General features: G+C 44.3%; 1 protein-coding gene across 4 annotated transcripts in view; it reads left to right on the forward strand.

Annotated features, from left to right (window-relative positions):
- The window catches only part of TIAM1 (TIAM Rac1 associated GEF 1), a 114,143-nt gene that overhangs the window by 34,218 nt on the left and 65,467 nt on the right, over window positions 1-14,458 (forward strand). For all 4 annotated transcript variants that reach the window (XM_010722825.3, XM_010722814.3, XM_010722819.3 and 1 more), the window contains one exon: window positions 12,777-13,224. In XM_010722825.3, coding sequence (XP_010721127.1) covers window positions 12,777-13,224 — 448 coding nt within the window. The remainder of the gene's footprint in view (window positions 1-12,776; window positions 13,225-14,458) is intronic.

Consider the following 14,458-nt stretch of genomic DNA (forward strand, 5'->3'; position numbering starts at 1 on the left):
GGGGCAGACTGCTCTTAGAGGGGGGTGGAGGAAGGGTTTTCAAATCCACCTGTACAGCTCACATGTGGCAAACACTTTGTAGGAATGCTGTGCTTGTTTTAACTTCATTTAGTTTACTTGCCGAGCCTTCTCAGAGCAGAGCTCCAGCTGCTTCATGGAAGAGGCTCTCTGGCATTTTTCAATGTCAACTATTTTCTAGCTGTGGGCATCTGCTTAGAAAAATGGCTGAGGGGCACAGACAAAGCAGTCTGACTGCACAGGTCAGAGCTGTGTGCTAGATTGCACGCTTCAGTGGCTCCTCTGATTTTATTGCATGTTCTCGTACAGATGCCGTGCGGCATACGCACCACACCGCGTGACCCAGAAAAAGAAAAAGCAGCACGTTGCAAAAAAGCATCAAGGTTGGAGGCCAGCAGTTGTCTTGCCACTGGGCTGAGCTTTCAGCGGGACACTAATGGTAGAGAGAAAGAGACAAGGCTCATCAGCGTGAGTAAGGTGGCAGCGTGCCGCCGCGTAGGTGCGGGGCTGCCTCTGTGCACAGGGCTGTGGGAAGGCAAGAGGAGCCCCCCCTGCAGCTGGAGGGAGGACGTCGGCTGGCACTGACTTGTGAGAGCTGATGGGAAGGGGTTGCTGAGTGACTTACCGGCTGTGCTTGATCTGTGGGGATATGCTGCTTCTAAATATAAAGATGACACGCTAAAACAGATGCTGCAGCGTCCCACAACAGCAGCTTTGTACTTCCAAATCAGCTCTTTATTTTTGGAAGTATTTTTACAGGAGAGCTCATAAGCCCTTTGGTGCAGGCAGTACAAGATAAAAAGGAAGAGGAGAACAACAACAAAAGCAAGATGTTATTTGGAAGCCCTGAACGTAACAGCTTTCATGAAAGATTGTTAGGTGCAATGCTGCCTGCAGCCCTCTTTCAAGTGTATTTAAGAAAAGGGGAGCAGTGTCACTGGTGATAAGTGAAGCACTTATTTTTCTTCTGGGCGTCTATCCTGCTATTAAGAAAATTCCTCTGAGGAACTTAAGTGAAAGTCATGAATTTGCGAACCATGTTCAGCTGTATCCAAGGAAATGGCTTTGTGGGATGGTTTCACTAGGTGCATCTCTTGAGCCTGGAGACAGACAGTGGCTATGAGGAGGCTTGGCACTGATCATTACCACAAATAAAATCAAGAAAATTAATGCTTTGGAGAAGTCAATATTCCTTCCAAGCCTTTAATCCTAGCAGCATACAGTAAGTATAAGATACTTGTCAGTAGTGAAGTCATGTTAGACGTAACCTACCTTTAGCAAGTATGGGATAGTGTCTGTCATTTATGTGTTTGATGTGTTTGAGTGAAAAGGAAGTCCAAATTTGCACATAAAATAAAAGGATGGGTTCCTTGGTAAAGCTCATTAGGTGGTTTTGGATAGGGTGAGAAGAGGGAAGCTACCAACCTGTCCTTACACTGTGTCCCCAGTCTGAAAACATCTCAGCACTTCATTCACATGACACCACTAGGGTGAAGAAGAGCATGATGGTTACCCCAGCATACAGGTGGAAGCTGAGATGTAGATCTGTTGGCCTTACTGCTTTGCTGTTATCGTGCTCCTTGGCACTGCACTGGTCTGTGCCTGCTGGTGCTCGAGCAAACAACTTTGGGGATTGTGTTTCCTTCTGCCTTTCCCAGGTTTTCAATGCTTTTTCAGTGGGATTCACATCCTTAATGACCCCCTTATCATTAGCTTTCAGTTTTTGTGGTGTACTGACCAGAGCTGCTGGAAAACAAGCACGGTTGTATCATAGTATGGACGTGCTGGAATCACAGCTCTACAAATTTTGGTGTAATGCCTTATCCATTGGCTTTCTGGAAGAACATGTCTTACATTAAAGGTAGAGAAAAAGAAAAAGAAAATCTCTTCCTTCCAAATTTAAACCTTAAATTGAACTGTGGGAGTCACTTTCCACTAATTGAGAGGGAAAGCCTTTTAATATTGGAGAGACAATTACATTCAATATATGCTAGCGATTAATATTCACAGGGTGGCTTTGGTGCTCCCACGCAGCAGTTCTGTTTTTTCTAACATTTTAACATTAAGGGTTTAGATCTACTGAAATGAGACTTCCCGTAGAGCTCTGTTGGGATCCTGGTTTGGCTTTTGGAGCTGATTTGATGTAGGTGGAAAAAGCTTAATTGGCTGACATTTTCACCCATTTTTGCTTGAAGAGATACAACCTCCTGTTGGATACAGCTTGTTCTGGCTGTGGGTTGTGAGATCCCCAGGATCCTAGAGCTGACTTATTGGGATTCAGATTTCTGTGAAATGGCTCTGTTGTGTCCTGCTCACAGCTAAACGCATGCTGGAGATTCCCTCCTCCTTTGGGAGGGTGTTTGCAGGGAACTGTAACCTCATATTCCCCTGCTGTTAAGGACCCTAATTAGAGTCTCAGGGTGGAATTATGGAAGGGGAGCCCTGAGATATGGCTTAGTGCCACTTCCATCTTGTGTTCCCCTCTGGACCAAAACCTGAGACTTCCTTGGGCTTTCAGCACTGGTACTTGTTTAGCAGTTAAAACACTAGGAGTAGAAGCCATGGGTGTATTGTTTCTTATGTTAAAGTATTTTACAAGCTGCATGGTATGTCTCCTGTGTGTGCCATGATCCAAACAGAAATGCCAAAGCACTTCTTGCTGGACCACTTATGCGTTAAAACATTGGCCTCTATCCTCTCTGGAGGCTCGTTCCTCTGAGCTTTATAGTGCAGCTTATGATTTCTTACAGAAAGCTCAGTTAACATTACAATGGTGCAGTCCAGGTTTATCACATAACTTTTGAGAAGGACCAGCAAGATGTTCCCTCTGCAGGGAAAGCGAATGTTTTTTACAGCATCTTCAGTCCAGCATTTGTTGTGAACTGAACAGGGGGCTGGGGAACAAACTTTCTCTCTCACTTGGAAGCTGGCAGTGCTTCAGTGCCAGTGCCAGACTACGTCCTTGGCGCATTAAATCCCCCCTTGTAAAGATTTTTGTATTTATTGCTATTTTTAGGCCTCTTTAGGTAACCTGAAGGAATTTGGGATTTCAAGTCTTAAAAAAAAAAAAAATCCCATGTATAAAGTTTTGCAGAATATGCAGGGGATAAAACTGAAGTTTTAGTGGAAAGTAGATCAGGATATACACAGAAACCAGTCTAAAAATAATTCAGAGTATCTTTCCAGCTGATATTATTTTTTTACCATCTCGGGGAGTTTTATGACAGGTTATAGTATTTCATTACATTCTGCAGGATGGCTAAACTCCAGAGAGCTGATATTTTTCTGTTTAAGTTGTGTGAAACTTCTTCACAAATGGTTTTGCGGTAGAGAATATATAGCCTCAAAATGTAGGAGGACCACACTGGGTCAAGCTCCCTCCAGCCCAGTATCTTGTTCCCCAGATCCTCAGTGCTAAGGAAAAGAAAGAAGGAAATTGGGAGAGTACAGAGTGAACTTTCCTTGAAGGCATTCTCCCTGATCCCAGAAAACTAGCAATGTGAGGCTTCCTGAGCAAGGAATGCATCCAAGACTGTCAGATTGACCTGTCCCCCATGAGTTCTCTTTTTTGAAATCATTTTGTGTTTTTGGCTTTCCCTGCATCCTGTTCACTCTCTACATAACATTTCTGACCTTACAGCCTCCTGTTGTGGCCCTCCTTGATCATCACTTTTCCGAATGGAATATCTCCAGCAGTTGAAGCTCTGCTCTTGTTAAAGTATTTCTGGACATTTCAGCCCAAACTTTGGAAAACATCGCTGTTTGCAACGTAAATGTGATTCTTAATCAAATTGACCCAAATAATTTTGTATTAGTCATTTGTCTCCACACGGAGTCAAAGACAGACAGACAGGCTGCGGTGAAGTCATGTGTCATTAAATTGTAATTAATGACACATAGTTTAATAAATGCCTAAAAGTAAAATGTTAATGTTTTTCTCTTGGAACGTGCATCTTAGTGATTCCAGTCCTTGTTTGTGCAGTCCTGTGGTGCCTTCTAGGCTGACATTGTTCCAGAGGTCTGAGGTAGAGCCTGAACCACAACCCGAATCTCAGAATGGCAGAGGTCCTTGAATTGGAAGGTTGAGCTTGGGTAACACAGTGGGCTGACTCCCACCATAGTGCACGGCTTTGCCAGCAACTCTGACAAACCAGCCCATTAGAAAACAGTATCTCTTTTCTCAGCTAGCCATAGGGCACTGACTTAAAGAAAGTGGAGGGATTAGGGCTAGGAGGAAAAGGGTAACCACTGCTTTTGGCAGAAGCCTAAGTTTATGCCAGCGTAGGCAACCTGTGAATCCACATTGCTGGTCCTGCTGATTCCCCGTGCAGAGCATGCAACAGTCAGTGCTGTAGGTCTCAGTGCCCCCAGATGACCAGACCCATTTGGCTCAATCAAATGGGCTTTCTGTAGCCTGGTGAACTGGAAGCAGCTTCAGCTTGAGCCTGGAGGAAAGCTTGAACAGGGGGCTTCAGACCTGACCTGCCACTGCCAGATGGATGACATTAGCACAGGTATTGCTTGCTCAGGATATTTTAAAGCAAACAGCAGGCACTCCCTTCAGAGCATGCAACCCTGCCCCAGTATTGTTAAGGAAAGGAACATGTGAAAATGAGTGTTTTGGTCTCTGTTGGCAAATATTTTGATACTCTTTCAAAGATTTTAGTTTGTTTTTCTTTCTTGACTCTTGGTCTGAAGCCAATGGAAAGCAAATTAGCAGTCTTGGTATCTGATCTAGCAGCATTCAGTCATTTTTTTAAACAGCAGGACTTTGTCATTTAAAGATTTGAAGAGCTTGCACAACTGGCTGTAACTGTATTCTCTGTTAAACTATATATACTGCACGTTTTTAGTTTCAAGTACTTTTCCACTTAAAAATCACAGTCAGGTTGCCCCAGCTGCCTGTTTGTTGGACTGTACTTACTTGGATGTACTTACTTTCCAGTGCTGTGCTTCTTTGCAGCATTTCCTTTCAGAGTGCTTCAACACGTGATCCTATCACTAGTCATCATCCCAGGTGGCAGACATTTCGCTGCTCTCTCAAGTTACGTGGTTGCTCAGGTGGACACCTCTAGACGATACGTTTCGATTTCAAGCTGCTATTCTAGCAGCTTTCTCTCTTTCCCTCTTCTACTCCCTCTGCTGCATTTTACTGGAAGAATTGCCTCTTTCTGGCACCAAGTGAATAAAAAGTAACCTAACCCTGTATTTTACTTCGAGGATTTTGGCTAGGCATGTTGCCATTTATTTAACTCCAGCACAGTTAGGCTGCTTGCATTAGTTTATGGTTAGCTCAATCCCTCTAGAAACTTTCTTCACATGGGTGGTCCACTGGGATGAAAGCAAGGTAAGTTTTGGGGGGTCCAGCGTATCGTTTGGGAACAGAGAGATTAAACAATGTGGTGTTCAAGAGCTGTGAGACTTCCTCCAACTGCCGGGTGATGGAAAGTGGGCTTCCACCCCAAACCTCTGCAGGTGTCAGAAGCTGTATTGAAAGGTTCTGCGTGCCGGGACCACACTGTGAGAGGCTTTGCTGTATTATGGGTTGATTCTTATTCATGGTATTACGTGCTTTATAATAGTCAGTGCTAAAGCCAGGCAAAAGTTGTTTTGTTCATATCCCATGGTAGTGCTTTGTGCTGCTTCCTGCTAAGGGGTCTGTTGTCCCTTAACTGTGCATTATCTCACAAGCTTGGATTTCTCTCATGTTATTAAAAAATAAAATGGAAACATCCTCCCTGTTCCCCTTTCCCAATACTTTAGCTTTTAGGGATGTGAAACTCAACTCACTGTCCAAATTGAACAGGTTACAGACTTGTGCCACAGTGTTTTCCTGACTCTCTAAAGAGCTCTGCAGGATGCCATCGCAGCTTCATGAGGAACATTCATTTTCAAAATTTGCTATCTCGCAGCTGACACTCACAGCTGTACTTTCATGACTGTTCCTGTATGTCTACAGACTGCCTTTAAGGCATCTAAGTCAGCTAAGAAAACTTAGGCTCATAGGGGGAAAGCACAGCGGGCTACAGTGATGATCTTTTTAGAAGGGCCCACATATTGACTGGAAAATATCTATGGGGTCTACGAACCAAGAACGTTCTCAACCTCTGTGTTGGAGGCACTGGGCTAACATCATAGCCTAGTGTGGAGAGGAGGAACCATGTATAAAACAGAGGTGATGGTCATATATGATCATTCAGAGTACTTTTTTTTTTTTTCTGAAATTTTCAGTAAATTTAATTTCAGAGAACCATGTTCAAAACCTGCATGCTTATAGAACTACTCCAAGCTGCTTTAATAACATATATAATGTTTAATATTATTACTATTTTTAATTTTAACCCTTTCAGATACCTGAAGAACTATGTGACTGCACAGAGGTGAATACACAGATGTAGAAAATATATCTTTTTCTATGTATCAGATGTTTTTTGAATTCCTAGAAGTAACAAACTCTACATCTCAGTCTGATATCCACATACGGATTACAATTGGCTTGTAACAGTGCCTCATCGGACTTCAGATCCCTCCTTGAAGTGTAGACAAGACCCAACCAATCCATTGGAAAACTGCCATTTGCCCATGGTGATTTGAGGCCCTCAGTTTATTTCTCCAAAGCCTGCTGGCAATCTAGTACCTCCTGGCTAGTTCTCCTATAGTATTGTCCTGTTGTATTCAGGCCTGTGGATACCATCAAAACCTTCTTCAGTATCAAGTCTCAGCATCTGGTTGAGAGGCTTTGTTACTGTGCTAGCTGGTTTTCTCCAAGGTGTTATTGTAATCTATCTGACTATAGTGTGTGGACATGATGCAGCGTGTTAGTAACAGAGTTCTGAATTGTATTCCTCCAGACAGAATGAGCTTTGGAGTTGTTTCTATGTTTCTCAGTTGCAACTTTAAACCCATTTTTCCTACTCAGCTTTCGATTGAAATATATTATTTATCTTTTCTTTCTGACTCTTTTCAAGATGAGTAAGTCTTCTAATGTATTTATTAGTGGGTGTTCAAGTAACTCTGAAGAAATAAGTTCATTTTGGTTTTGAGCACACTTTACCTTAACAGAACTCTTTAACCAACAAATGATGGTGGATTTAACACTGAAAAGAAAGGCAACAACCTTTTTGCAAGTGGGAGCTTCAAAGAGACACCAGACACATAAAAGCATGCAAACAATCAGGTTGCTTACCCGTTCTATTTTAAACGTATTCTGTGGTACTTGCATAACTAGCAACCAGACAGGTTGTGTGCAGTTTCAGGATGTTGCTGAATGTCAACATCTTACTGCTCTGTTGCTCAACAGGACAGGGAACTGAGTATTTGTGTCCTCCTGGAGGGAGCCCCTTCCAAGAAAACAAAACAGGCAGTCACTTTTTTACCAACCAGTACTTTCAACCTAATGGTTAATTAAGAAGAAAGTATTATCCACAAAAGGAACTCTGTATTAGAGGAGTCGAATGTTTCCTATTGAGTCCAATGTGCCTAAAGTATCCATGAACTGCAGCTGCCAGTTAAGCAAGAGAAAGTGATTCAGCAGACCATTTTGATAGTGTATGTAACAGTGCTACTGCTGGGGAGTTTGGTGAGTGCCTACTTGCTGTAAGCACTCTGCATGTGTCCAGTCATGAACCAGAAAGCTGGATAAAGCTACACCCACCCAGTGGTCCCTTGCTAGCAGAGGCCAGTACCAAATGGGTTCAAAAAGAGGACAAAGGCTCTTGGAACCTGCCCCAAAACTTCTTGTCTGATCCTTGCTAGCTGAAGGCAGACTTTTTTTTTCTTTCTTTCCCTAAAGCAGAAGTTTTATTATGTGTCTTCTAAGTCTATCAGTAATTTTTTAACAAATGTGACCATAGTGGACGTGTAGAGGTGCTCATTGCATGAGTATTCAGAAGTAGGTTGCTCATATTTTCACTAATGCTTTACCCGATCTCTGCATTTGATTTGGACTGTGATAATTCCACTTCATTACACTTGAATGCTATTAAGGCTGTTTTAGCTGTTCTGGCACGTGGCCTTCTTGCTGGGCCTCATTTCATTGTTGTTATTAACAATGACAGCATTCAGTCTGTCTCTGGTTTTTAATTCTGTGGTGCATCGCTCTGACATGGAACATTCCACCTTCCCCCCCTTCCCTTGATTACTCTCTGTTGAACTTCTTTTCATAGTCTTAGAACATTCACAACCAGTGTGATAGCTCCATCAGAGTAAGAAATGGTACCTCTGCTCCATCATCTTCAGCCACCGCAGGGATCCAGGATGCTAGTGGAAGCTATGGTCACTGACTCTCCATTTAGGCACTTGCATTGGGCAGCACAGATCCTGCTTAGTTCTCTCCTTCAGCCAGGGGTCATTCTGCTTCTTTCTTCCTGCCTTCCACAGTGCAGTCTTATATCAAAGGGACAAAGCCTCTGTTTATTCAGGTTGTCATCTTGGACTGAGACCTATTCTGTTTGCAAAATTGCAGGAATTGCCATTCCCATGACTTCTCTGATCTCTCTGTCTCAGAGGAAATACACTTTCTTTGCTGCATATTTTGTACTTTGTGTGACCAATTTAATGATTTCCACCTCCCCCCTGCTTTGCCCTCTTGTCCTCCCAGGCCCAGAGCTAGGTAAACAGCAGGGGGAAGGCTAAGTGGGGCTGCACAGATTTTAGTTTCAGCCTTGCGTTTGGTTCCTGTGATAGTCTCTGTGGGCAAAAATATTCCTCTGTGTGGAAACAGCTGTTTGCTAGGCTGAAAATACAAAACACAAGCTCTCTGGCGAGGTGTGAAATATTGGGTTCAGTGTCCTGAATCTTAGACAAAGTGGAATAAAACTTCTGTTTTTTTAAGTAAGGAAATAAAATGGAGCCCCTCCATAATAATAATGAGAAGTCCAGAGTAATTTAGTGGTAGTTGCTTTTATTCTGGGCATAAAGTGCCAAACTCCAGGCTTCAGGAATGTGTATTCTACCATCTTCAGCTGTCTCCCAGCTCCTGTGATGTGCCTGGCACATGCCGGTCTGCATCCTGATGGAGAGCAGCAGAAAACCTGGGCAGGAGCCAGGGAGGTGAGTAATGAGGGCTGAGCTGTGTCTGTAGTTAACTGTCAGCCTTGAGAAGCTTTACCTGGATCTGCTGTCAGGGAGTGAAACATCTGTTTCATTAGCAAGCCTCTGTGGCTGATCCCGTTGTGGACATGGAGCAGTAGTAAGTCATCGTCAGAGGAGACGTGGCCATCGCCTGCGGGGATCTTGGAGAAACTGAGCAGGAAACATGAGTAATTTTTAAATAGGTCTCATCAAGGTTACACAACGCTCACTTCACATCTGGGCACTGGCCTGCGGTGGCCATGTCAGCAGGTACTTCAAAGGCTGAACCCCAAAGCTGGGGCCTGTGTCCCCATCAGTTTCATAGGCGGGAGCCGTGCTGCTGACAGTGGGAGCTGGGATGCTCTGTTGTAGGCATTCTCATTTCAAAGTTTATGGCAGTAATTCTGTGCCCCCAGTGGTGTGCTGATCAAACCCTGCTACGGTTTGCTGCTGGTCTTGGGAATATTACCCATTCATCCTCAGCACATTTCTGCAGCAGCACAATACTAAACCTCTGTGCTTTCTGCTGAACTCTTAATTGAATGCCCTTCAGTGTGCAGATTATAGCGCTGTGAGATGGCCACACCAGATGCAATCTGACTCTTGAGAGCTTTTCATACCCTCTGATGAGAACTAGCTGACATTACAGCAGGAACTCAGAAGTCAAAGACCTGTGTAATGAATGCTCTTAACCCTACTAACCCGTAGACCCGTAGACCAATCATCTCATACAGCAGACTTCCTAAAGCACTAATCTCAGTGAATGCTACGTTTCATAATTCATGAGCATGAACAATATTAGCGGGCTGTAAGTTCTGAACCATTCTGACCTTTGTGTACCCAGATCCTCCTCCCCCCAAACCTCCTGAATCTGTTGGTTAGAAATGTTTGATACGGGGTGTTTCAGAGAGGGAAGGGGAGTGCAGCAAGCACAGGAAGGTTAGGGGCAAGGCTGAAGCATAAGACTAAAAATGCCTTTTGACCCATCCAGCATGTCACTTGCACTGTGGTAACGTATAAAGACTTTTGCAGTGTTGGCTAGAACTTAAACTCATGAGCATCCTATGCAACATTCAATCTGGCTTTTCCATCCTCACCGTTTCGTTAATTTAATTAATAATAGGCTGTTATCCCTTTATGTCAGTTACTGAGTACAGTTCCTATTTATGGATTGGGAAACTGAGGCGAATGACACTGTGTCTCATCAAGGGTACACAGGAAGACTGCGTCATGCTGGGCACGAGGAATTTTGAGAGCCTGCATTGCAGCACTCTGCTGAAGCACCTCTGGGTATGCTTCTGCTTTTGAAAAAATTATCTGGATCTGCTAAGGAGCACCAACTCCTTGGTGTTGCCTTGGTCAGCTGCATGACAAATCTCAGCTCCTTCAGGTTGATCATTTAAGTAACTTGCTGTTTTTTTAAACCAAGCAATGCTAGTGAGATATATTTTATAAGGTTACAGTAGGTGAAATTTTGAAATAAACTGTACATTTTATACATGTGGATAAAATAATACAGGACTGACTGCATATCTCCTAGGTCATTTACTAAAATAAAAATCTGAAAAACCTCAAATAATTTTCAATGCCACAGTTGCATAATGTTCCCTGCAAAATGCAAATTTGTTTATGCTATACCAGTGACACACTTTCTCCCTTCAAAAAAATTTACAGAGGAAGAGAGCCCCAGAAAGGAAATGCAAAACGCAGTCGTTTAGTTTGACTGACTATTGCAGTAAGTACAAGGGGTCTGGTTCAGTTCTTTGGCACCCTGTTGTTACACTGTTAGCTGTGTTGACAGAGGGGCAGTGCCTCAGATATATGGGTGCAGAGCACCCACGCCAGTCCTGGCTCCCTGAGTGTGAGGTCTCATATGGAGTACTGTCATCATAAGTTGCACCATCCAACTTTTTGTGATGGAGCGCAAAGCTTCATTTGCAGCAGTGTTTTGTAAACAGTGGTTTCTGAGCAGCACCCATTTCCTTCTGTAGATATCCCTCATTTGCAGCGCTGAAATAAATGGGAGGATAAGTGGATTCCAAAAAAACAAGTGGATTGGAACAGCAGGAGAAAAAGTCTGGTTGTGAAAACTGCTCCGGACAGCCAGATGACTGCATTTACGGGAAGCCCTGCTCAAATCATTCACATGCAGTGGGAGTAGAGGAATATTGGCCTGTCCAGAACAGCTTGTCTGTCACTACGTGTTGCATTAAATTACCAGACTGACTAAGGTAACTGTGCTCATTGAGTGGGGAAGGAAGTGGTTATTCTTCCAGCTGGACTCCAGGTCTCCCTGGAGAAATAGTGTTTATAAAGAATGAGCCCATCCGTTACAAATTAATGCCTTACAAGTTAGTCAAATTCAGAAACACCCCTCCCCTCCCACTGAATTTTCCTCATCCAGCTCTTGCTCCACAGGAGAAAAAGTTCAGGCAGAGCTTGGTGGAGGGTTTCTTGGTTTCTGCACAGTTACTTAGAAGACACTTGGACACTTAGAAGACTTCTGCTGAAGTCAACACCTAGAAGTTTGCTCTCTCTCTCTCTCAAGTTTAATAATGCAATCTGCCATCTCTTTGCAGAGTCTCCTTTATTTTTATTTTTTAATCATGTAAGTTAAGCACTAGTCTCTTGTGTAGGAACAGCAGAGGCTGAAATTCCCATTGTTTTAGCTGTATTTCTCACTTTGCATCTTCTTCCCCTTCTCCCTCTTCTCCTAAGTATCAAACATAGGGTTTGTCTCCACTTAAAGGGCTTGGCCTTTATTTGTCCTTCAAAAGCTGCCACCAAAGCACCTCTGCGTGCTGAGATGGTAGTAGTTAGGTCACTGTTCTTAGTTTGGACTGCTTGTCCCTTGGATGCAAAACTGCTATGAAGTCCCTGACAGTGCTCCTTTGGGCAATTGCCATGCTTCACTAGACAGGCTGAACCACCAGTGCACCGCCTTTCAAAACCCAACTTCAGTTATGTTGTTTCCTTTCTTGCTCAAGCTAGTCATATTCTTACCTCTTCTGATCTTTCACCTGCAAGTTCTTGGGAACCAGGAACTGTCTTCTCTTGAGGGTCTTCTCTTTCCAGGATCTATCACAATAACATTCTGGCCCATTATCAGGGTTTGGGATGTAGAAATAACACCATACAGGAATAATTTCAGATGCATTAACTTCTTAGCAGAAGGAAAATGTACTTTCGCAGTTATATAATTTCCCAATGACAGTCTTGGGATGTCTAAAATATATCTTCATTCGTAGGTGTGAAGGTACAATACCAATGTTTTCTTTTCAAAATGCGTAGGTCGATTGCTGCTTTTCTCGACAGCGCAGTTTTTGCTACCATATGTTCTCCTTTTGCAAAACCTTCAGTGCTGTTAACTTAGCCTAATGTAAACAAATGATGCTGTGTGTTGTATTCCAAAACGCTACGGCCGAAAAGACACCACCTGAAATTGTGTTTGTATGTTTAGTCTTTCTTAAACTTTGCTGAAAGTTCTGCCTGCTGTAACTTTTCTTCGAGGTTTTTGTCTTCAGAAGAAAGATACGGGGATCTTCCAGTGCCAGACAAACTAGGAATGTGAAGAAGCGCAGTCTGTCTTGTTAATTTCTGCTTCTCTTTGGGTCTCCTGAAGGCCATACTCGGCCGGTAACACTTAGCGTGGTCTTCACCTCATGCTGTCTCTCTTTTTCAACCAGGATGTCAACGTGGGTGAAGGGAGCGAGTTCACTGACAGTGGGATTGAGGGAGCAGCCACCGACACTGACCTCCTTTCCAGACGCTCCAATGCCACCAACTCGAGCTACTCACCAACAGCCAGTCGGGCTTTCATCGGCAGCGACAGCGGGAGCAGTTCAACGGGCGACGGGCTTCGCCAGGGGGTGTATGAGAACTTCCGCCGGGAGCTGGAGATGAGCACCACCAACAGTGAGAACATGGAGGAGGCCGGCTCTGCCCTCAGTGACGAGCAGAGCAGCGGCACGCTCAGCTCCCCGGGGCAGTCAGACATCCTCTTGACTGCTGCCCAGGGTACGGTACGGAAAGCTGGTGCTCTGGCAGTGAAAAACTTTTTGGTGCACAAAAAGAATAAGAAAGTGGAGTCGGCCACACGCAGGAAGTGGAAGCACTACTGGGTTTCCCTGAAAGGTACAGAGCAAATGTGGAAGCGTTCATTCAAATAGAAGTCCGCATTGACCCTTGGGATGGGTGTTACAGCAGTTGAATATACCACTAGACCAGGCTCTTTAAAAAAGCTGCCATGGTAATTAGCTGGGTAATTAGTAGCAAGAACGAGGAAATGGTCCTGATTTTTCAGCGGAGGGTTTTATTTGATAGCTATTGTCATGCTTGTGTTAGGGCATGCGAGTAGTCACAGATATGTGACTGTGCTGCACTGAAGCAGGGTTCATACCTGGGGGTCCTGGTGCCATCATCTGGGATGGCTTCTTCTAATGCCTGGGTGTTTGCCTTTAAGAGGCATGTCTAGGGCTTGCTGATGGACCAAATACCTGTGAGCAGCCAGCATGCACCTGATAATGCAGGTTTCTAATGCAGATGGTGACTGCTGATGTGTGTTCATGCATGGGCTGCTGTGCTATACATTCCTGTTTTGCTTTGCACCAATTGTACCTTGTTCTCTGAGGCTTCTATTTGCTCCAAGGGTAGTAACGCCTAGTGAGTTACAACACATTGCTAGTGTGGTCAGGAAGCTGTGGTTTGGTTGGCAAGGCTGGCTTGTGACTTAGGAGACTGTCACTTCTCTGTGGCATAGTGGTGACCCAGCCCTCAGCACCCAGCCTCCTTGCTGGCCTCCTCGGCTTCCCAAGCCTCACAGCCTTCATTCTGTGAATTTTTGCAGTGGTGTTCCATCCTATTTGGTGTCTGAGCACTTTAAACATTAAGGAAGCAGCAAAACTTAGGAGCTGGCCTCCCAAAATCGCTTCTCGTTGATCTTTATGCAACAAAGTGGGAAGCAAAGCCTGCAGTATCAGGACCGGGCTTTTTCCCCTCAGCTGTGACCGACATGGTCTGCTCTTTGGAGGAGGCAGAGCAGCAGACCGCATCTCCTGCTATGGATGGGGCTATCCAGAAAGCTTCGATTAAAGTCCTGTCCTTCCCAAAGAGCACTTGCAGTGCTATTTTAAAACCAAGGAGAAAGGCATGGCCCAGCTCTTCCTTGCAATAGTTGAAGAGGCTGGGAAAACAAAAGAGGAGAGGCCTAGGGTGAGAGGGCAGGGGAAAGCCCTGATCTGTTAGGAGCGGCCCCACGGCAGGAAGATCTTGCTGTGAAGAGCAGGCACACAAAGGGCCATCTGGGAGGAGAAAGGGGAAGGATGAGCAGAGAGGAGATGTTATTTTAAAGTGCTTTGACTCAAGTGGA

Source organism: Meleagris gallopavo, chromosome 1 (assembly GCF_000146605.3).
Source record: "Meleagris gallopavo isolate NT-WF06-2002-E0010 breed Aviagen turkey brand Nicholas breeding stock chromosome 1, Turkey_5.1, whole genome shotgun sequence".
NCBI lineage: Eukaryota > Metazoa > Chordata > Aves > Galliformes > Phasianidae > Meleagris > Meleagris gallopavo.